The following is a 25,332-nucleotide window of genomic DNA, read 5'->3' as shown; positions in this document are numbered from 1 at the left end:
AACTGTTACATTTTTGCTTAAATTTAGCTATCAGACCATGTAGATTGAGGTTTTGCTATTTAGACAAGTCTTGTAGAGATTTTAATGCCCACACACTGAGGCCTAATATTCCTACTTGTTTTATCTGGCTAGTTCATCTGAGCAGTGCTTGGAGGATGGGGTCCACTGGGAATAATGTGGAGTTGTTCCAGTTTATAGGAAAACCTGGATGAGGGGAGAATTGATACACTAGATGCATTCAAGTTTTACATTAAGAGAAAATGTCTTCTGATAATAATTAGACATCATCTGCGTATAAGGCATTTTTTCCCCTCTGTATCTCCCCCTTGAAAACGCACAATACTATGAATATGAATGTTAGAGCCTAGGGGGCTCAATAGTCAGGGAAAGTAGATAGGATGACAATGAGCACCCTTGTCTAAGTGTTTTTTTCACCTTTTAGCACATTATGCCATTGCCTCGCAGGGAGTTTTTTTTTTTAATGCTACGGTTTACCACCAATGTACATGCCTCAACAGCAAGGCAAACTGGAGTGAGAACCATGTTTATCAGATGTAAGCTCAATTTTATATATATATATATATATATATATATATATATATATATATATATATGTGTGTGTGTGTAATGGGTCCGCTCTAGATGAACCTTTAAGGTTTACCCACCAAGGTGTGTTTTTAGGGCTTCTTGCCCATTTTTTTTGGAACTAGGGAAAAGTGCAGACAATCATATAAATAATTAAAATGGTAAAAGCTTGCAACTGTTATAAGAAATATAAATCAAAATACACTGTATGAGTACATGGCAGTAATCTAAGATAGCGACACACAGTCTTGCAATATGTATACCAAATCACATGGGTCTCCTTGTTGTTATAGATCGGATTTTCAAAGATTAGTTTATTTATAATGACTGTATAACATAAATTTCAACACTTGGTATAGATATTGGGATTTAATGTTTACCTAATTATGCATATGATTTATTTTTTTCCAGATCAAAGAAGAACAAAGCAATGTTTTCAAGCCCATTAAATCGTACCATGGTGACATTTTTCTCTATGAAAGGGATCTCTGATGTGTCAGATCTTCAGATTTTAATATTCATCCAAGTCCTGCTTATTTATCTAATCACCCTTGGTGGCAACATGACCATTCTTCTGCTCATTTGTTTGGATCATCACCTTCACACACCCATGTACTTCTTCTTGGCCAACTTGTCCATTGTGGATGTGTCTTCTTCCACCATCACTTTGCATAAAGTCCTAGTCATCTTCATAACTAGAGATCACATGGTTTCATATCCAGCATGCATAACTCAGATGTACATTTTTGCATCCTTGATTGGACACGAGCTTTTAATTTTGTCTGCAATGAGTTATGATCGATATGTTGCCATCTGTAACCCATTGCGTTACCTCATGATCATGAACAGTAGAGTTTGCTCTTTGCTTGCCATCAGCTGCTGGTTTATGGGCTTCATACAAGTCCTTCCTGCTATTGTAATCTTCTCAGGCTTCTCATGCTACACCTCTAATGAGATCAACCACTTCTTCTGTGATATGATACCTTTGATAAAAATAATCTGTGATGACACTTCTGTCTTGGATATTGTGTTTCTATTCCAAGGAATGTTTGTTATAGTGTTACCCCCCTTCCTTTTTACCTCAATCTCTTATATTTTTATCATATCTACCATAATGAGGATCCCTTCCAACACTGGAAAGCGAAAAGCATTTTTTACATGCTCTTCACACCTAACAGTAGTTATTCTTCTTTATACTACACTTGTCTCCCAGTACTTGACACCAACATCATTGGGAACATTGAATGCAAAGAAGATAATCTCCTTGTTCAATACAGCAGCTGTTCCCTTGTTAAATCCTTTAATTTATAGTTTGAAAAATAAAGATGTTAAGATAGCTGTACGGCGTATGCTGGGGTTCTGTAAAATCATTGGATGAATAATATTTAATTACAATCTGTGGTGCCAACCTTATTTTTAATTATGTATAATTTCAAAATTACCTTACAAAATACTTATACTTTAAAAAGTCATTGTAAAAATAAAATTGGAAGATAATATAATTGTTTAAAGGTAAACAAAATAAACCCCCTTCCAACCTCTTACTGGTTCAGACTTTTTTTGTACCTATCTCCTAAGGCAGGGATATGCTCACATGCCATTCGAGTCCCTGGTCTTCACTGTATTTGGGGATGGGTGGCTGGTGATCCTGTGCTGCACGCGTGTCTACACTGACTGGTCCCTTTCACTGCTGAGACTCTTCTTCTGGATCCTGAGAAGACCTTACTGTTGAACAACCAATAGGAAGTGTTCACATCATGCAATCACTGATGTGGACTCTCAAAGAAAGGCACAATCTCCTTTACACAAAATAATTTTTTTCCTTTTTCTTTTTATTGCCAGAAAGTAGGGGGAAGGGGGAGTGTGGGGCAGGTGGGAGCCTGGAGAGCAGGGGCGGACTGAAAACTCATGGGGCCTCCGGGCAATAGGGGATCATGGGGCCCCTGTGTCCTTGCCCACACTCAAAGCCTATAAGGTACCAGGGGCATTTCATGGGGCCCCCTACTGACCCCGGGCCCTTGGGCAATGCCCGAGTGCTCAAATGGTCAGTCCGCCCCTGCTGGAGAGTAGCTTTAATGTTAATAACATCCAATACTATGACACACAACAAAAAGTGCAGGTGCCACTCAAGGCTCCTCCACATCTTTGTGCATGACAAACCGCTAGGAGTACCTATAAGGACAGATCTTGTCCCAGCTCAAAACATTCAGTAGGGAAAGAAAGTCCTAAAAGTCACACATCACAGCTAAACGCTGTGAGGAGGTGTATAACAGCCTTAGCCCGGGCTCCAACCAGACCACACCCCCCAATGTGTTTCACTCCAACCCCGGAGCTTAATCACGGGGAACATCCAAGACTAGATTTTTAGACCAGGATAGTATAAGCTGACGCTTACATATTCACAATTATTTAAAGTGTATCTTAACAAGAAAGGAACAAAAATGTATTATACTGCATATTAGCAGACCTTATATAATGTGGATACAATAGTTTTCTGTCCTAGGGGAACAGTTCTCTCTCACTGTACTCTATCTATCTATCTATCTATCTGTCTATCTATCGAGGAGCAGCATTTTATCCTATGACAGGAAGTGTGTTAGAACTGCAGAATACCCTCTCTTCATAAGAAGGTAGATGTGTTCTGTAGTCCTAATACACTTCCTTTCTTAGGCAAAGGAAGTTATCAGGTCACAAAACCTCTGGAAAGATTAACCGGTATTTTTTGCAGGGGGGGGGGGGAATGATCAGCTGCAGGTCCCAAGATTCCCTGGGAGATAGGGGGAAATAATTAAGTCCATGTCTATAGAGCCCAGAGCAGACCTAACTAATCAAAGGCCAAAAACCAAATTTAGCAAAAACAGTAGCTCTGTGGGACACTACATTTGTTTTAATTTAAATCACGTTTTCATGTTCCTTTATTTCCCACAGCTGCAATTATCCAATAACTAAAGCTGAACTCTGGGCAAACAGCAAAAATAAAAAATGAAATACATACAGTGGGGATCGAACGTTTGGGCACCCCAGCTAAAAATTTGTATTAATGTGCATAAAGAAACCAAGGAAAGATGGAAAAATCTCCAAAAGGCATCACATTACAGATTAGACATTCTAATAATATGTCAACAAAAGTTAGATTTTATTTCCATCATTTACACTTTCAAAATAACAGAAAACAAAAAAATGGCGTCTGCAAAAGTTTGGGCAGCCTGCAGAATTTATAGCATACACTGCCCCCTTTGCAAAGCTGAGACCTGCCAGTGTCATGGATTGTTCTCAATCATCGTCTGGGAAGACCAGGCGATGTCAATGTCAAAGGTTTTAAATGCCCAGACTCATCTGACCTTGCCCCAACAATCAGCACCATGGGTTCTTCAAAGCAGTTGTCTAGAAAACTGAAACTGAAAATAGTTGACGCTCACAAAGCTGGAAAAGGCTATAAGAAGATAGCAAAGCATTTGCAGATGTCAATATCCTCTGTTCGGAATGTAATTAAGAAATGGCAGTCATCAGGAACAGTGGAAGTTAAAGCAAGATCTGGAAGACCAAGAAAAATATCAGACAGAACAGCTCGCAGGATTGTGAGAAAAACAATTCAAAACCCACGTTTGACTGCACGATCCCTCCACAAAGATCTGGCAGACACTGTAGTTGTGGTACACTATTCCACCATAAAGAGATACTTGTATAAATATGGTCTTCATGGAAGAGTCATCAGAAGAAAACCTCTTCTACATCCTCACCACAAAAATCATCGTTTGAACTTTGCAAATGAACATATAGACAAGCCTGATGCATTTTGGAAACAAGTTCTGTGGACCGATGAGGTTAAAATTGAACTTTTTGGCCGGAATGAGCAAAGGTACGTTTGGAGAAGAAGGGGCACAGAATTTAATGAAAAGAACCTCTGTCCAACTGTTAAGCATGGGGTTGGATCAATCATGCTTTGGGGTTGTGTTGCAGCCAGTGGCACAGGGAACATCTCACGAGTAGAAGGAAAAATGGATTCAATAAAATTTCAGCAAATTTTGGATAGTAACTTGATGCCACCTGTGAAAAAGCTGAAGTTAAAGAGAGGATGGCTTCTACAAATGGATAATGATCCTAAACACATCTCGAAATCCACGGGGGATTACATCAAGAGGCGAAAACTGAAGGTTTTGCCATGGCCTTCACAATCTCCTGACCTCAACATAATTGAAAATCTATGGATAGACCTTAAAAGAGCAGTGCGTGACAGACAGCCCAGAAATCTCAAAGAACTGGAAGACTTTTGTAAGGAAGATTGGGCAAAGATACCTCAAACAAGAATTGAAAGACTCTTGGCTGGCTACAAAAAGCGTTTACAAGCTGTGATACTTGCCAAAGGGGGCAGTACAAGATATTAACTTTTTGCCCAAACTTTTGCAGACGCCATTTTTTTGTTTTCTGTTATTTTGAAAGTGTAAATGATGGAAATAAAATTTAACTTTTGTTGACATATTATAAGAATGTCTAATCTGTAATTTGATGCCTTTTGGAGATTTTTCCATCTTTCCTTGGCTTCTTTATCTCAGCCCACAACACGATCGCAGGTGTGGGAACCTCAGGGAAACCACAAGTTCAAAAAGACCGTGCAGCTTCCCTGCAGATGCGTTTTTGCATGCACCTTTTTCTTGCGTGAAACGCTGGCATAGCAACCCATTCAAATAAATGGGCCGCTGTGTCCGCGGAGACGCGGGCTGCACTAGTGTGAACCAAGCCTAAGACGCCATCCATATTAACCACTTGCCCTCCGGAAGATTTTACCCCCTTCAAGACCAGGCCATTTTGTGCTGTTTGCCAATGCCTTACTTTAACTGGCAATTTCGCGGTCATGCTACACTGTACCCAGGGCTGTGGATAAGGGGGTACCACCAGTCCTCCTGTATGGGGCCCAGGCCAGCAGGGGGGCCCAGGCAGCTGGGTGAATAGGATGTGGGCAGGGAGGGTGATCGGCAAAGCGCACATATATGAAAATCGATCAAGCTTGATATACTGACAGCCCGTCTCATTTCTTGAGGCCCAAAAATGCCAAGAGAGTATAAATATCCCCCAAATGACCGCTTTTTGGAAAGCAGACAGTCCAAGGTATTTAGTAAGAGACAATTTTGTTTTTAATTAAGAAATTAAAAAACAAATATTCACAATTTTTGGGTTTTTTTTCTCTTTTTTTATCATTTTGTTTACCACACTGTGACAAGAGCAATATGTTACCATAGTAACATTATAGTACTCTAGAGAAGTCAGGATTTTTTTTTTTGCACATTATGATTGCTTATAGCTCAACCACTTCCCATCCGGCCCATGTATATAAACGTCCGGACAGGAGCAGTGCGGGAGCGGGTGGTCGTTTATAAATGTCCTCCCCGCTCCCTGCTTGTGTGCGCTCCCTGAATGTTTGGGGGTTCTGAGTCATTTTCTAGCAAATAAATGATGATTTTTACATGTAGGAGAGAAATGCCAGAATTGTCCTGGGTGGGAAATAATTAAGTACTAAAATCGTTTGGACTGTATCCATGGAGGAGCAGCGTTGTCAGCTTAGGATGGGCATGAGCGGGATGTTCTGTAGTCCACAGAGAGAGACTCAGAGGCAGAAAGTACATGACTGAGGGACATGCAGAATATTGAGGCTAATACTTACCACCTAACCAATAAAACAACCACCCCCTCAACCTTCTCCCACCTGAAATAACCACGCGACTCTCCTTTTGGTGTAAAAACGGCCATAGCAGCCCATTCACTGTGTATAATTGTGTTGTGAACTGTGATTGGTCACAGTGATCACATGGTACACACATGATCAATCAGAGCTAATCACAACCAAACTCAATTTCATTCAGTAAAATAGTTGCTTAACCACTTCCATACCGGGCACTTTTACCCCCTTCCTGCCCAGCCCAATTTTCATGTTTCACCGCTCTCACACTTTGAATGACATTGCGCGGTCATGCAACACTGTACCCAAACTAAAATTTTATCATTTTCTTCACACAACTAGAGCTTTTGTTTGGTGGTATTTAATCACCGCTGGGGTTTTTATTTTTTGCTAAATTAACAAAAAAAGACTGAAAACACGTTTTTCTTTGTTTCTGTTTATAAAAGTTTGCAAATAAATATTTGTTCTTCATAAATTTAGGCCGAGCTGTATTCTACTACATGTCTTTGCTGAAAATAACCCAAATTAGTATTTATTATTTAGTCTGTAGGAAAGTTATAGAGTTCACAAATTATGGGATATATCTGAAAATTGGTCGATCCTAAAGTACTGATGGCCAATCTAATTTCTTGAGGTCCAAGAATGTCAGGACAGTACAGAGATCCCCAAATGACCCCTTTTTGCAAAGTTTACAGTCCGAGGTATTTCATAACAGGCATGGCGAGTTTTATGAAGTTGCCATTTTTTTGTCATAATTTTTCGGAAAATGAAGAAATTAAAAAAATGATTTTCACTTTTTTTTTTTTACATACTGTCACCAGTGCAGTACAGCATCATCATATAACTGGCATGGTGGTGATCGGGGGCACTGACTGGTGACAGTACGAAAAAAAAAAGTGATAATTTTTTTATTATTATTTTTTATTACATTCTTTTCTCTTTTTTTAAGATTTTTTTTCATATTTCACTATGACCAAAGTAGTATAATGTTACCATAATAACATTGTACTACTTTGGGGAAGTGATGAGTATTTATTTTTTTTTTCCACACAATTTGCTTATAGCAAACAATTACTTTGCTATAAGCAAGCATTTACCTGAATGAAATCGATTCATTCAGGTTTTTTTTTTTTGTGATTTGGCCACGGCTAATCACATGACACGTGATTGGCCCAGCTTGTGCATGTGATCGCTGTGACCATTCACAGCTAGACACACTTGTATACAATGGATGGCTTCCTTACATGCCATCCATTGTATACAAGCGTCATGTGACCTGCTGTGATTGGTCACAGCAGGTCACATGGTACTGGCAACGGGGCCGGTACACAGAACTGTCATCGGCCGTGTCCGAGGTACACGGCCAGTGACAGATCGCGCCACAGCGCGGCCCTGTGGGCTTGTGCAATGTGCGCTCTGGAAAGGATGCCATATGGCGTCCACCCGGAGGGATGAGCTGTTCGCCCGGCCGCCATCTGGCTATAGGCCGGGCGGCAACGGGTTAACATAACTCTTACTCAACACTTCATACAGTACAATCAAATATTACCTGACAGTAATGATCCCAATCGGGTCCAAGGTCTTCCAAGCCACTGTTACTCACATCAATAACTCAGCTGTATCTGACAACCAATGAAAAGGTCCCCAGCCGCTACTACACTGCCTCGGGGACAATACTACAACTACGTAGTCCCAGATACAGCCAATGAACTCCCACCTTACCAACATGACCTTATAATTGGGAAGGAACACCCATACCTACGATGGGCCCAACCCATAATCCACCAAATGGTCACTCCAACACCGCCTTCAAAGACCCAGCGACCCCTGCCGGCTGCCATGACAAAACAAAAAACGCCAAACACCCCAGGACACAAAATGCCAATCAAGGAAAGAAGATAAAATCAAGGAACCCACATAAAACCAAACAACACGACAAACACAAAGGACAAGAGGAATAACAAAAACAAAACAGCAAAACAGGTCCAGGGAGGAAGGGAGAAACCTCACCTGTGCTGGCACAAGCTCCGACTGACACCCAGCAAGTCCCAACCCCTCTCTTCATCCTGGAAAGACCACCCTCAAACTCGAATACTCCAATCAGGTGAGTAACCACCCCTACCTACTGAATATCCTCCCACCCAAATCCAATCTCCGCCTTGTCTGCAAGCCGCAGTCATGCTGGCCCTCCCCTTAGCTCCGTTCAGTCCAGGCCAGGACTTATGAGCTGATAAGATTTCTGGCAGGATCAACTGGGTTTTTTTTTGCTTTTTATTAACCACTAGCCTACAGGGCACTTATACCCCCTTCCTGCCCAGGCCAATTTCCAGCTTTCAGCGCTGTCACACTTTGAATGACAATTGCGCGGTCATGCAATAATGTACCCATATGAAATTTTTATCATTTTTTTTGTGACAGATAGAGCTTTGTTTTGGTGGTATTTAATCACCTCTGGGTTTTTTATTTTTTCTTAAACAAACCAAAAACCACTCACAATTTTGGGGAAAAAAAGTTTTTTCTTAGTTTTTGTTATAAAATTTTGTAAAGAAGTGATTTTTCTCCTTCACTGATGTGCGCTAATGAGGCTGCAGTGATGGACACTGATAGGTGGCACTGATGGGCACTGATGAGGAGACACTGGTAGGTGACACTGATGGGCATCACTGATAGGCGGCACTGACTGGCACTGTTAGGCAGCACTGATAGGCGGCACTGACTGGAAGTACTGATATGTGGCACTGGCTGGCACTGATAGGTGACACTGAAAGCAGCTGAAATTCAAAAAAATGTCACTTTTTTTTTTTTATTTAAAGAGTTAATAAGAAAACACCCTCACTGTGTAAGGGAAGATAAGGCTTGTCACCATGCTTCCAGAACAATGTACTGGGACCATGAAAGGCTTTCCAAATAGATCAAATGAGAGAAAATGAATATTAAAAAAAACAAACCCCCAAAAAAACAAAAAATGTAACAACGGTTTATCTCATGTCCAGCCTGGAACCTGTGACCATGTACTTTGTGGACGGGCACACTAACCACTGTGCTACCATTGTTACTGGGTATAGACTGGGTCAAACTGACTCTAGTTTTCAAAAACTGCCAACTGTCACCTGCCCAATGTCAAGTAGTTATAGCTCAGTGCTTAACCGCCTCCATACCAGGCACTTTTTCCCCCTTCCTGCCCAGGGCAATTTCCAGCTTTCAGAGCTATCACACTTTGAATGACAATTGCGCGGTCATGCAACACTGTACCCATATGAATTTTTTTAGCATTTTTTGAGACAGATAAAGCTTTATTTTGGTGGTATTTGTTCACCACTGGCATTTTTATTTTTGTTTGCTATGTAAATTAAAAAGTCCAAAAATTTTGAAAAAAAATATTATTTCATCATAAACCTTGGCCAAAATGTATTCCATTATATGTTTAGTAAAAAAAAAAATAACCCAAATGAGCTTTTATAATAATTTTTAAACACTTTTTTTACATTTTTATTTTTTTTTATATTATTAATTTATTTATTACATACTGTCACCCAACAGTACAGTGTCACCAGTACAGTGTCACTGTACTACTTGTGGGGGGTGAAGATTTTTTTTTTTTTACACTGATTGCTTTTACACCCAAAAAGGCTGTAAAAGCAATCATTTCTCCTTCTCTCTAGCTGCATTCTTGCAGCCATTGATAAATACTGTGAGAGCCATGATTGCTCACAGCTTGTCACATGGTACAAGGCTGTTGTGAATAGCCTTGTACCATGTGACCTCTGTGATCATTCACAGATTTCACATGTAGTAAGCAATGATGTCACAAGTGACATCTTGCTTACTACTCTGCACGTGATCACTGATTGGCTAACCAGTGACATCTTGCTTACTACTCTGCACGTGATCACTGATTGGCTAACCAGAGATCACATGATCGGGACCTCGCACGGAGGTCCCATCCGATGATCACGGTGCTGTGCGCTCCCAGGGAGCGCGCACAAGCAGGGGGCCAGGAAAGTCGTTTATAAACGGCCACCCGACCCTGCACTGCCACCGTCCGGAAAAACACGTTTTTCTTTCTTTCTGTTATAAAAGTTTGCAAATAAATAATTGTTCTCCATACATTTAGGCCGAGATGTATTCTGCTACATGTCTTTGGTGAAAATAACCCAAACTAGGATGTATTTTTTAGTTTGTAGGAAAGTTATAGAGTTCACAAACTATGGGATATATCTGAAAATTGATCAATCCTGAAGTACTGACAGCCAATCTAATTTCTTGAGGTCCAAGAATATCAGAACAGTACAGATATCCCCCAAATGACCCCTCTTTGCAGAGTAGACAGTCCAATGTATTTCATAAGAGGCATGGCGAGTTTTTTGAAGTTGTATTTTTTTTGTCATAATTTTTCGGAAAATGAAAAAATGCAAAAAATAATTTTCACAATTTTTTTTTACATACTGTCACCAGTTCAGTACAGCGTCATCATATAACTGGCATGGCGGTGATCAGGGACACTGACTGGTGACAGTATAAAAAAAAATATATATATTTTTCTTACTTTTTTTTATAATTTTTAATTTTTTATTACATTTTTTTAATTTATTAACTCGTTTTTATTTAAATTTTTTTTCATATTTCACTATGTCCAAAGTAGTAAAATGTTACCATAGTAACATTGTACTACTTTGGGGAAGTGATCAGTATTTTTTTTTTTACATAATTTGCTTATAGCAAAGAATTACATTGCTATAAGCAAGCATTTACCTGATTTACCTGAACAGCCTCCCCTCTGATGATGTGCTTATAGCACGAAAAGCCTAAGGAGGAGCTGTGCAGAGCGTGACGTCATTCGCACCGCCGGAGCCACGAAGAGGCTCGGCAGACATCTTTAGTAGGGTCAGTATTGCTATCTATGCTCTTTTGCATAGAGCAATCTATGCTCTTTTGATTTATATATGTATTGTTAAAATTGCTAAGCCTTTCCGGTCTCTGATATTTCCAGTCGCCTGTTTTTAATTTTATTCAATAATGACCAGCAGCTGTGCTAAGTATTTAGCCTTTTTTTTCTCCATTGGGAATAGCTGCAGCTAGTTTTTGCATAAATGGGTGGGTTTTAACCCACTATAAATAGGAAATTGAAATGCAGTTGTCTCATTGGTCCTGACGAAGCTGAGTGAGATACGCCCATCGGCGAAACGCGTTGACGTCATACGTCAGATACGTCACTTCCGGTCATGCGCATTAGGTGGAACGCACGCTGACCTACAAGGAGGAAGCCATTTTCACATGCCATGAGGCAAGCCTAGGCAGCACAGGCGCCGAGAAGAGGCTGGAGCCCGCGGTATATCGGCGGATGTCAGCGGTGGTTCCCTGGCCTCTTTGGCCTTGTATGGCAGTACTAATGAAGGATATTCTTTCCTCTCCTATTATCCATTACACAGGTGGTGAGTGGACTGTTGCGGGACACTAGATATATGGTCCTATGTGACATATATGACCTAAATATCCTATATAGAGTGTATGCTCTTTCAGTGACTTTCCACATTTTGTCTGTTTCACTACAGGATGGGGACATCATGGTGCTTTGTATAGGAAACAAGATATACCACATGTATTTCAACAGGCAGAAGATCTATTGGGATGTGTCTTGTTTTTTTCACAGAAAGTGGTGTGTAGTCCACATGTAGTGGTGAAGAAACCATTTCAAGTAGTGCGCTGCTTTATGCATCTATCCTTCCATCCTGGCAAAAAATGGGGCATATTTTTATTCAAGAGCCCTAGGAAACAGCTGGGTATAATCACAGATGAATGGGCCCCAACCACTTGTGCCGGCATAGGAATGTACTGCATCATTATATGACATTTACGTTTTGTTTCATATAGGCCTAGAGGCATGTCTTCTTTTTGACGCATACTGTGCTTGCTATATTGCATACATGTGATATTTATATCTATGGTATAATTTTTTGAAATTCCCTAATTGGGATATGACCATTCTGGTAGTAGCATAGTCTACACATTCATCAACACGTGTTATGGTATACCTAGGGTATAATTTTTTGTATACACCTCCTTTGGGAAGTGTTCACCTTTGCGCCAGTGCCATAGGGACTTTAGACTCTTGTAGTCATTGTCCCTTTTGCACAGGTATTTAGACCGGCACTGGTGTCATTTTATATGGTTTTAGGTCTGTGTGTATTGTCTCATACTGAGGTGATGGTAAACCAGGGCGATTGCCCATATGTCAAATTTGTATGTGTAATAAAGCATAATTTTTGGAAATTTTTCTGAGTATCACATTCTGTTCATAATGTAGCCGCTTTCTTTGTGAATTTCTTTTCACAACCCCTCTTTTTTGTATGCCTCTTTTGGCTACTGAATGGAGACCATTTACTGGGTGATACGGTAATTTATTGTACGACCTCTTAATAACTATCTTTAACAAATCAGTATTGCTACCTTCCTTATCCTTATTTAACCTTTTATGGGTCTGGATCTGCATGCTACCCTGTATTTTATGCTGAGGCAAATAAAATTTCCTTAAACATACTACACTATCTCTGGCACCTGTGTTTTTTCTGGGGCTCCTTTGTGGAGCTGTTACCCCCACAGAGAAGGTGCCAGTACCATTCAGAGGAGAGAGTCTCACCACCAGTGTGGAGTGCCTGACTGACCTTAAAGGGGACCTCAGGATCCGGCTTTGAGTCTTCGGGGACCCACCGTGAGAGGGATGCCTGCCATCTGACTTTTGGAGGATCTGACATCAGGAATGATTATTCCTACATGCGCATAACCCATGCGTTTCTCGTGAGTGCGCATTGCTATTATTTGAGGCCGCAAGAGGTTTGGAAGTTTGCACCCGTTTATAAGAAACCACGAATATTATCACATTGACTTCTGACTGTCTTCAGTATAATTCTTTTAGCGCTGCACCATTCTACCCTCATTTACTTGATTGAAATCGATTTTTTTTGTGCTTAGCTGTGATTTGGCCACAGCTAATCACATGACATGTGCATGTGATCGCTGTGACCATTCACAGCTAGACACTAGTATACAATGGATGGCATGAATGAAGCCATCCGTTGTATACAAGTGTCATGTGACCTGCTGTGATTGGTCACAGTAGGTCACATGGTACCGGCAACGGGGGCCGGTACTCAGATCTGTCATCGGCCGTGTCTGAGGTACACGGCCGGTTACAGATCACGCCGCTGCGCGGCTCTGCAAGCGTGAAAACTGCGCATGTGCCGGAGGACGCCAAATGGCGTCCACCCAGAAATCTAGAGCGTTTTCCCGGCCGCCATTCGGCTGTTGGCCAGGAGGGAGGTGGTTAAAGTAAGCCAATTACCTTTTAGTTTTGGAAATAGAAGGGGATAGGAATAGAACTCTTGTCCGGTTCTTACTGCCATCCCAGTGCAGCTCGCTGTGTGTGTGTATTTAAAAAAAAAAAAATATATATATATATATATATATATATATATATATATATATATATATTGTAACGGGGTTAGCTCGGCAGCGGGTGTTTGTGACCCCCCTGGATGGGTGCACAACACAAAAAGATAGGCACAGCACAACAATAGTGGAGGTGAAAACAAACAGGTGCAATTTATTTACAATATTTACAGAAAAAATGGTAAACCAAAAAGAAACATCAAAATAAATCCTGGCCAACTTGGCTACTTACTGCAACAACAGCTTTCCCTAGCTACCCACTAGGTACAGCCTGCTGCTATACCTAGTTGCTAGTACTTGGAGGCTAGCCACACAGGCTTTGGTCTCTCTGCACACAGATAACAGGTCAGCTCCCCAGACAGTTCAGGCACAGATCTGGTTCCAGGGTGGAGCAACTCCCTAAGCACTCTGGGAAGCTTTATACAGGTCTTAATGAGCCCACTACCTTCAGCTGGGCTGATTACCTCAGTGCTGAAGGACTCAGCACTTCCCTCTAGTGGTACAAATCCCCATAAAGCCTGAACCTCGGACAAATATATCGTCCATCCAGGACGCAACCAGGTGATTTCACCTGCCTACTGTCACATACCCCCCCCTCTTGTTTCAACCTTGGGGTTGTAACACCAGTAGCCAGGCAGGCATGTACCCGGGATAAAGCATCCACATTCCCCATCTGAACTCCAGGGTGATGCTTCACCGTGAAGGTAAATTCCTGTAGGGCCAGAAACCACCTATTTATCCTTCTATTGGTCTCCTTATTTTGAGCCATCCATTTCAAGGGAGCGTGATCTGTGATCAGGTCAAAATGTCTGCCCAGCAGATAGTACCGAAGGGAATCTAGGGCCCACTTTACCGCTAAACACTCCTTCTCAATCGTGGCGTAATTTTCCTCGTGAGACTTTAGCTTTCGGCTGAGATAGATTACTGGGTGCTCCTCCCCCTGCCAAACCTGGGACAGCACTGCTCCTAAGCCAACATTGGATGCATCCGTCTGGACCACAAAGTCTTTTGAGAAGTCTGGTGAGTATAGGACTGGCTGGCTACATAAGGCCCTTTTTAAAGACAGGAAGGCTGCTTCAGCATCAGGGGACCACTTAACCATGACAGACTCCTTCCCTTTTGTCAGGTTGGTTAGGGGTACTGCCATAGAAGCAAAATGGGGAATGAATCGCCGATAGTAGCCAGCAATTCCTAGAAAAGCCCGTACCTGCTTTTTGTTATTTGGGCATGGCCAATTCTGTATTGCTTCCACTTTGTTTATCTGAGGTTTTATTACCCCTCTCCCAATAGTGTACCCCAGGTACCTGGCCTCCTCCTGCCCAATCGTACACTTCTTTGGGTTGGCCGTAAACCCAGCTTTCCGTATTGAGTCTAGCACAGCCTGAACTTTTGGTAAATGTGAGGCCCAGTCTGCGCTATGGATAATCACATCGTCCAAGTACGCTGCAGCATACTGCTGATGGGGACGAAGAATCTGATCCATTTTTCGCTGAAAGGTGGCCGGTGCATTCTGTAACCCGAACGGCATTCGTTTATACTGGAATGACCCTTCTGGGGTTACAAATGCAGTCTTCTCCTTTGCCGACTTAGCTAGGGGAATCTGCCAATAACCTTTCGTCAAGTCTAGTGTTGTCATGTACCTGGCTGCTCCCAGTCGGTCGATTAGTTCATCTATCCTTGGCATGGGGTAGGTGTCAAATTTTGTAACTTTATTCAACTGTCGAAAGTCGTTACAAAATCGCCAGCTCCCATCTGGTTTGGGCACCAACACTATGGGGCTGGACCAGTCACTTTGGGACTCCTCTATCACCCCCAAATCTAGCATTCTCTGTACTTCCCCACGTATTACCTCCCGTCGAGCCTCTGGGATTCTATAGGGTTTCAGTTTTACTCTTTCACCCGGTGGGGTGATAATGTCATGCTCCACCCCTGAGGTTTGTCCCGGCAGCTCAGAAAAAACATCTGTGTTGCGGAGCACAAACTCTTTAGCCTCCTGTTTTTGAATTGTAGACAGCGTGACTGCTATTCCAACCTCCGGAACCAAGCAGTTAGATGGCGCTGGTGACAAACCCTCAGCAACTAGGGATTCCCTGTCCCTCCAGGCCTTTAACAGATTAATATGGTAGATCTGCTCCAGTTTCCGCCTTCCTGGTTGTCTGACCCTGTAATTCACCTCACTCACTCTCTCAATCACCTCGTATGGGCCATGCCATTTGGCCAGGAATTTGCTTTCAACCGTAGGGATTAGCACTAGCACTCTATCTCCTTCAGCAAACGACCTGGTCTGGGCCCCCCGATTATACACCCTCTGCTGCGCTACCTGGGCTTGGGCCAAATGTTCCTTTACAATAGGCATGACCTGGGCAATTCTATCCTGCATTTGGGCGACGTGCTCAATCACACTCCGGTGGGGAGAACTTTCACTTTCCCAAGTTTCCTTGGCGATATCTAACAGCCCCCTTGGGTGTCTCCCATAGAGCAACTCAAATGGTGAAAACCCTGTAGAGGACTGGGGTACCTCCCGGATGGCAAACATCAAATAGGGTACTAAATAATCCCAACCCTTTCCATCCTTATCTACCACCTTCCTTAGCATTTGTTTCAGGGTTTTGTTGAACCTTTCCACCAACCCGTCAGTTTGGGGATGATACACAGAGGTGCGCAACTGTTTTACCTTGAACAGTTTGCACAGCTCTTTCATCACCCGGGACATAAAGGGGGTTCCCTGATCCGTCAGCAGTTCCTTTGAAATACCCACTCGGCTGAAAACGAGGAATAGCTCCTTAGCTATTGTCTTGGCAGAGGTATTTCGGAGTGGAATTGCTTCTGGATAGCGGGTGGCATAGTCGAGTATGACCAACATGTACTGATGCCCCCTAGCGGATTTCACCAGTGGACCTACCAAATCCATGGCAATCCTTTCAAAGGGGACCTCAATGATGGGAAGAGGTACCAGTGGACTACGGAAATGGGGCATAGGGGCCGACTTCTGACACACAGGGCAAGAGGAACAGTAATTTTCCACCTCCTTAATGACCCCAGGCCAATAGAACCGCTGCAGTACTCTTTCCCGTGTTTTCTCCGCCCCCAAATGACCCCCAAGGATGTGTCCATGGGCCAACTCCAACACCAACTTCCTGTAAGGTCTGGGCACCACCAGTTGCTCAATGGTTTCTTCTGCCCCTTGAGCAACTCGATAGAGTAGGTCCCTTTCCACAAGGAAGTATGGATAAGCAGCAGTTTTCTCAGGACTCACTAGTTGGCCATCTACTTTTACTACATTTTCCCGGGCTTTTATCAGCGTGGGGTCTTTCAGCTGTTCGGTGGCAAAATTTTCCCTATGCACCTCTAAGTCCGAGAACTCCACAACCGGCAGATTTTCATCTGAGGAGGCGGGCTCCTCCCCAGTTCCTTGGGTCTCCCCAGCTAGTACCGACAAGGGGAACTTGGGAGAGACCTCACCACACTCAGACGTTTTCTGGGATTCACCTTCCTGGTCTGCAGGGGAGACAGTGGGGGGGTCAGAACAATCCCAGAGTTCCCAGAATTTTGGAAAATCCCTCCCCACAATGGCATCATGTGGTAAATGAGGTACCAATCCTACCTGATGAGACAGGTTACCTTTGGGGGTCTCAAAAAACACAGTAGCCACGGGATACTCCCTAGTGTCCCCATGCACACAAATCACCGCCACCTTTTTATGCCCAGAGACCTTTGTAGGGACCATCTCCTCTCTTATCAAAGTTACCAGGCTACCTGAATCCAGCAACCCCACAATATTATTTCCATTAACAGTCATTGTGCACAAATGTTTCTCAGTGCCCGGGCTGGCCGTGCATACCACTGTCGCAAACAGCGACTGACGTCTATTGCTCAGAAAGTCACACTGCATAGGCTCATCCACCACTGGGCAATTAGCTGCAATATGTCCCTCTTGCCGGCAGCGGTAACAAATAAATTTTTTCACCGCTTCTTGCGGCCTTGGCCTTCCTGGCCGCTCTTGCCAGACATTGGATAATACTCCCACCCTCTCACTCTCTCCACCCTCACCCCTTGTAGTCATCTTACCCGCCGCTGGGGATGGTCTGGTCTTAGGGTGGAAAGTCCGTGAGTCTCTGGAAGAGGAGGTCAGGTTCTCAGTAGCCAAGTATCTCTCCACTAGATCCACCAGCTTGTCTGCGGTCTCTGGGTCTCCATGGCTGACCCACTTTTGAATAACATTAGGCAGAGACCTTAGGAACCGATCCATGACGACACGTTCCACAATTTTTGGGGCGGTCAAAGTCTCTGGCTGCAGCCACTTCCTGCTCAGGTGAATGAGATCATACATCTGTGACCTGGGAGGTTTCCCAAGCCGAAAAGTCCAATTATGTACCCGCTGAGCACGGACAGCGAGGGTAACACCCAATCGGGCCAAAATTTCCGCTTTTAGCACATCATAGTTTTTGGCCTGATCCGGTTCCAGGTCATAGTAAGCTTTTTGTGACTCTCCAGTTAATAATGGGGCCATCAATCCAGCCCACTGTGCTTTAGGCCACTTTTCCCTTTCAGCAGTCCGTTCAAATGTGGTTAGAAACACCTCAGGATCATCATCTCCAGTCATTTTTGGCAATAAACGGCCCACACAAAATGATGGTGTATTACCAGAATCACTACCAGCCTCACTCTGCTGCCTCGGCTGGAGCTGCTTCATGACGGCCTCCAGGGTTCTCTGCTGGGCTGCAATGCTCTGCTGGAGACTTGCATTAGTCTGTTGTTGATTGGCATTCGCCAGAGCCAACTGTCTTATTATCTCCTCCATGCTGGCCTTTATTTACCACAACTGCCCGCGGTCCTCCACCATATGTAACGGGGTTAGCTCGGCAGCGGGTGTTTGTGACCCCCCTGGATGGGTGCACAACACAAAAAGATAGGCACAGCACAACAATAGTGGAGGTGAAAACAAACAGGTGCAATTTATTTACAATATTTACAGAAAAAATGGTAAACCAAAAAGAAACATCAAAATAAATCCTGGCCAACTTGGCTACTTACTGCAACAACAGCTTTCCCTAGCTACCCACTAGGTACAGCCTGCTGCTATACCTAGTTGCTAGTACTTGGAGGCTAGCCACACAGGCTTTGGTCTCTCTGCACACAGATAACAGGTCAGCTCCCCAGACAGTTCAGGCACAGATCTGGTTCCAGGGTGGAGCAACTCCCTAAGCACTCTGGGAAGCTTTATACAGGTCTTAATGAGCCCACTACCTTCAGCTGGGCTGATTACCTCAGTGCTGAAGGACTCAGCACTTCCCTCTAGTGGTACAAATCCCCATAAAGCCTGAACCTCGGACAAATATATCGTCCATCCAGGACGCAACCAGGTGATTTCACCTGCCTACTGTCACAATATATATAGATATATATATGTAAAAATGTAAGATAAATATGTACCTGTTGCCAGATGCAGAACAATAACAAAGATCAATGCTCTCAGCAGCATTCCCATCTTTGTTTCGCAGATATTATAACTAACAAACAGAAATCAATCAAAGAAATCGATTTGATATTTGTCTCGCTGATTTAACTGGTGATAAACGCAAATCAATCAAAGAAATCTCTTCTAACTGCAGTCACTTTGCAGAGCAATCACAAACACTTGTGCTCAGTGCGTGGATCAAGAAGAAATGACAAAGAGCTAGCTGGTTTTTTCTTTAAAGTCAGTTAGGCCCCGCCCACCACAGTGGATACAGTTAGGCCCCGCAAGGGGCAGACTGACCATTTGGAAACTCGGGCACTGCCCGAGGGCCCGGGGTCAGTAGGGGGCCCCATGAGATGCACCTGGTACCTTTTTCATAGGCTTTTTTGAGTTTGGGCAAGGACAGAGGGGCCCCATGATCCCCTATTGCCCGGGGGCCCCATGAGTTGTCAGTCTGCCCCTGGGCCCCGCCCACCACATTGGAGACATTTAGGCCCCACCCACTAGAGGTGGAGTCAATTAGGCCCCGCCCACCAGCACTGCTGATCAACTGATCTTGCTGTCTTCAGCACTTTGCAGTATATATATATGTGTATGTGTGCAAATATGCATATATACTGTAAGAATATGTATATATACAGTGGGGATCGAACGTTTGGGCTCCCCAGCTAAAAATTTGTATTAATGTGCATAAAGAAGCCAAGGAAAGATGGAAAAATCTCCAAAAGGCATCAAATTACAGATTAGACATTCTTATAATATGTCAACAAAAGTTAGATTTTATTTCCATCATTTACACTTTCAAAATAACAGAAAACAAAAAAATGGCGTCTGCAAAAGTTTGGGCACCCTGCAGAATTTATAGCATGCACTGCCCCCTTTGCAATGCTGAGACCTGCCAGTGTCAGGGATTGTTCTCAATCATCGTCTGGGAAGACCAGGCGATGTCAATGTCAAAGGTTTTAAATGCCCAGACTCATCTGACCTTGCCCCAACAATCAGCACCATGGGTTCTTCTAAGCAGTTGTCTAGAAAACTGAAACTGAAAATAGTTGACGCTCACAAAGCTGGAGAAGGCTATAAGAAGATAGCAAAGCGTTTGCAGATGTCAATATCCTCTGTTCGGAATGTAATTAAGAAATGGCAGTCATCAGGAACAGTGGAAGTTAAAGCAAGATCTGGAAGACCAAGAAAAATATCAGACAGAACAGCTCGCCGGATTATGAGAAAAACAATTCAAAACCCACGTTTGACTGCACGATCCCTCCACAAAGATCTGGCAGACACTGGAGTTGTGGTACACTATTCCACCATAAAGAGATACTTGTATAAATATGGTCTTCATGGAAGAGTCATCAGAAGAAAACCTCTTCTACATCCTCACCACAAAAATCATCGTTTGAACTTTGCAAATTAACATATAGACAATCCTGATGCATTTTGGAAACAAGTTCTGTGGACCGATGAGGTTAAAATTGAACTTTTTGGCCGGAATGAGCAAAGGTACGTTTGGAGAAGAAGGGGCACAGAATTTAATGAAAAGAACCTCTGTCCAACTGTTAAGCATGGGGTTGGATCAATCATGCTTTGGGGTTGTGTTGCAGCCAGTGGCACAGGGAACATCTCACGAGTAGAAGGAAAAATGGATTCAATAAAATTTCAGCAAATTTTGGATGGTAACTTGATGCCATCTTTGAAAAAGCTGAAGTTAAAGAGAGGATGGCTTCTACAAATGGATAATGATCCTAAACACACCTCAAAATCCACGGGGGATTACATCAAGAGGTGTAAACTGAAGGTTTTACCATGGCCTTCACAATCTCCTGACCTCAACATAATTGAAAATCTATGGATAGACCTTAAAAGAGCAGTGCGTGACAGACAGCCCAGAAATCTCAAAGAACTGGAAGACTTTTGTAAGGAAGAATGGGCAAAGATACCTCAAACAAGAATTGAAAGACTCTTGGCTGGCTACAAAAAGCATTTACAAGCTGTGATACTTGCCAAAGGGGGCAGTACAAGATATTAACTCTGCAGGGTGCCCAAACTTTTGCAGACGCCATTTTTTTGTTTTCTGTTATTTTGAAAGTGTAAATGATGGAAATAAAATCTAACTTTTGTTGACATATTATAAGAATGTCTAATCTGTAATTTGATGCCTTTTGGAGATTTTTCCATCTTTCCTTGGCTTCTTTATGCACATTAATACAAATTTTTAGCTGGGGTGCCCAAACTTTCGATCCCCACTGTTTATATATATCAACTATGTAGATTTAAAAAAAAAATCATTCTCTCTCTCTATATATTTTTTTGCTCATTAGTAAAAATGGCACTGTGGCTTAGTGGTTAGCACATCTGCCTTGTAATAAATGGGTCATAGGTTCGATTCTCGACCATGGTGCCTCCAGCATGGAGTTTGCATGTTCTCCCCAGCAGCATTCCCATCTTTGTCTCGCAGATATTATAGCTGACAAACAGAAATCAAAGAAATTGATTTGATATTTGCCTCGCTGATTTAACAAGTGATAAACGCAAATCAGTCAAAGAAATCGCTTTGTAGAGCAATCACAAACACTTGTGATCAGTGCGTGGATCAAGAAGAAATGACACAGAGCAGGATGTTTTTCTTAAAACATTCAGTTAGGCTCCGCCCACAATAGTGGAGCCAGTTAGGCCCCACAGTGGGAGTCAATTAGGCTCCGCCCACCAGCACCGCTGATCAACAGATCTTGCTGCTACATACACATAGTATATATATATAGATTTAAAAAAAAATCTCTCTCTTTCTTTATATTTTTTTAATTTTTAACTCTGTCTACAATAAATAAATATTTATATACTTGAGGGAGGCAGAGACCTGCGATGTGCATAGCGTGGCGCTGCGAGAGTGGGCGTGGTAAACCTTTACAGTGGGTGGGCCTTATGGGGCATGGCTAAACAAAAGCCAGGCTTTGATTATATGCTGGGGGAGCAGAGGGCTTATGCTAGAAGGCGGGGTGAGGAGGGGGTCAGATATGCGCTGGCGGGGGGGTTGCTTTGCTTTGAGAGGGGAGAGGACTTGTGTTAGAAGGTGGGGTGGGGGGATTTCAAATTCCAACCCCCCTCATTCTAGCATAAGTCCTCTCCCCTCTGAAAGCACCCCCACCACACATATCCTCTTACCCCTGCCCCCGCATAATATCTCCTCTAAGTGTACACTATTGTTACCTCCCCCCCTCCACCCTCCTTGCTATGTCCCCCTCCCCTGTAAGGCTGGGTTCACACTAACCCGACCTGTGCGTTCTGGTTGTGGGTTCGGGAATCGCATCATCTCCTGCACCCGCAACCACCCACAGCCGAATCGCTCTGCTCTTACAAGACGCACGGGGCTGCCATTCATTCCGAATGGCACCCCCGCGCATCTCAGCCCACAACACGATGGCAGGTGCGGGAACCGCAGGGAAACCACAAGATCAAAAAGACCGTGCAGCTTCCCTGCAGATGCGTTTTTGCATGCACCTTTTTCTTGCGTGAAACGCTGGCATAGCAACCCATTCAAATAAATGGGCCGCCGTGTCCGCGGAGACGCGGCTGCACTAGTGTGAACCAAGCCTAAGACGCCATCCATATTAACAACTTGCCCACCGGCAGATGTTACCCCCTTCAAGACCAGGCCATTTTGTGCTGTTTGCCAATGCCTTACTTTAACTGGCAATTTCGCGGTCATGCTACACTGTACCCAGGGCTGTGGATAAGGGGGTACCACCAGTCCTCCTGTATGGGGCCCAGGCCAGCAGGGGGGCCCAGGCAGCTGGGTGAATATGGTTTGGGCAGGGAGGGTGATCGGCAAAGCGCACGTACCGTATATACTCGAGTATAAGCCGACCCGAATATAAGCCGAGGTACCTAATTTTACCACAAAAAACTGGGAAAAACTATTGACTCGAGTATAAGCCGAGGGTGGGAAATGAGGCACCTACTAGTCAATGTAAAAAATAAAGTGGGAGGAATAGTGCCCCATCATTAGTATCAGTGGGAGGAATAGTGCCCCATCATTGGTGTCAGTGGGAAGAATAGTGCCCCATCATTGGTGTCAGTGGGAGGAATAGTGCCCCATCATTGGTGTCAGTGGGAGGAATAGTGCCCCATCATTGGTATCAGTGGGAGGAATAGTGCCCCATCATTGGTGTCAGTGGGAGGAATAGTGCCCCATCGTTGGTGTCAGTGGGAGGAATAGTGCCCCATCGTTGGTGTCAGTGGGAGGAATAATGCCCCATCATTAGTATCAGTGACACCAATGATGCGGCACTATTCCTCCCACTGACACCAATGACACTTTCTGACCCCTGTTGCAGTATGGTGCTGCTGCAGCCAGCATATGTGGTTGCAGCAGCACCTCTGCACTGCACACTTACCGGCTTTTCCCTCACTCGATTTTCGCGGGTCCGCTCGGCTCCGCCTCCTCGCCCGTGATTGGCCGCCTGTGTACCTTTCCTGAGCTACAGTTCTGGCAGCCAATCACCGGTGAGGAGGCGGAGCCGAGCGGCAGGAGTGAGGGAGTGGCCGGAGTGACGGAAGGAGCAGCGCTTCCTGGATGGATCATCGTGGAAGCCAGGTAAGAGACAGCAGCCCTCTGCCCACCCCTGCACGCGCCCCCCTTGACGGAGCCTCGCGCCCCCCCCTGGGCAGACGTTGACTCGAGTATAAGCCGAGGGGGCCGTTTTTCAGCACAAAAAATGTGCTGAAAAACTCGGCTTATACTCGAGTATATACGGTATATGAAAATCGATCAGTCTTGATATACTGACAGCCCGTCTCATATCTTGAGGCCCAACAATGCCAAGAGAGTATAAATATCCCCCAAATGACCGCTTTTTGGAAAGCAGACAGTCCAAGGTATTTAGTAAGAGACAATTTTTTTTTAATTAAGAAATTAAAAAACAAATATTCACAATTTTTGGGTTTTTTTTCTCTTTTTTTATCATTTTGTTTACCCTACTGTGACCAGAGCAATATGTTACCATAGTAACATTATACTACTCTAGAGAAGTCAGGATTTTTTTTTTGCCCATTATGATTGCTTATAGCTCAACCACTTCCCATCCGGCCCATGTATATAAACGTGCGGACGGGAGCAGTGCGGGAGCGGGTGATCGTTTATAAATGTCCTCCCCGCTCCCTGCTTGTGCGCGCTCCCTGAATGTTTGGGGGTTCTGAGTCATTTTCTAGCAAATAAATGATGATTTTTACATGTAGGAGAGAAATGCCAAAATTGTCCTGGGTGGGAAATAATTAAGTACTAAAATCGTTTGGACTGTATCCATGGAGGAGCAGCGTTGTCAGCTTAGGATGGGCATGAGCGGGATGTTCTGTAGTCCGCAGAGAGAGACTCAGAGGCAGAAAGTACATGACTGAGGGACTTGCAGAATATCGAGGCTAATACTTACCACCTAACAAATAAAACAACCTCCCCCTCAACCTTCTCCCACCTGAAATAACCACGCGACTCTCCTTTTGGTGTAAAAACGGCCATAGCAGCCCATTCACTGTGTATAATTGTGTTGTGAACTGTGATTGGTCACAGTGATCACATGGTACACACATGATCAATCAGAGCTAATCACAACCAAACTCAATTTCATTCAGTAAAATAGTTGCTTAACCGCTTCCATACCGGGCACTTTTACCCCCTTCCTGCCCAGCCCAATTTTCATGTTTCACCGCTCTCACACCTTGAATGACATTGCGCGGTCATGCAACACTGTACCCAAACTAAAATTTTATCATTTTCTTCACACAACTAGAGCTTTTGTTTGGTGGTATTTAATCACCGCTGGGGTTTTTATTTTTTGCTAAATTAACAAAAAAAGACTGAAAACACGTTTTTCTTTGTTTCTGTTTATAAAAGTTTGCAAATAAATATTTGTTCTTCATAAATTTAGGCCGAGCTGTGTTCTACTACATGTCTTTGCTGAAAATAACCCAAATTAGTATTTATTATTTAGTCTGTAGGAAAGTTATAGAGTTCACAAACTATGGGATATATCTGAAAATTGGTCGATCCTAAAGTACTGATGGCCAATCTAATTTCTTGAGGTCCAAGAATTTTATTTTTTTTACATACTGTCACCAGTGCAGTACAGCGTCATCATATAACTGGCATGGCGGTGATCGGGGACACTGACTGGTG

At 43.5% G+C, this 25,332-nt stretch overlaps 1 protein-coding gene across 1 annotated transcript; it reads left to right on the top strand.

Moving 5' to 3' along the window:
- Window positions 1-1,015: 1,015 nt before the first annotated feature.
- Window positions 1,016-1,986, top strand: LOC149460281 (olfactory receptor 5V1-like). The gene has a single exon (XM_089679931.1). The coding sequence runs from the start codon at window positions 1,016-1,018 to the stop codon at window positions 1,961-1,963; it is 948 nt and encodes a 315-aa protein (XP_089536057.1). The 3' UTR covers window positions 1,964-1,986.
- The last annotated feature ends 23,346 nt before the right edge of the window (window positions 1,987-25,332 follow it).

Source organism: Staurois parvus, unplaced genomic scaffold, assembly GCF_062004578.1.
Source record: "Staurois parvus isolate SC_StPar_1 unplaced genomic scaffold, SC_StPar_1.0 ptg000232l, whole genome shotgun sequence".
NCBI classification, from domain to species: domain Eukaryota; kingdom Metazoa; phylum Chordata; class Amphibia; order Anura; family Ranidae; genus Staurois; species Staurois parvus.
Note: the sequence above shows the minus strand (reverse complement) of the source record. Positions and strands in the feature narration are given on the sequence as shown.

Coding starts and splice junctions, on each gene's coding strand:
- LOC149460281 (XM_089679931.1), top strand. CDS start 1,016: ATGTTTTCAAGCCCATTAAATCGTACCATGGTGACATTTTTCTCTATG.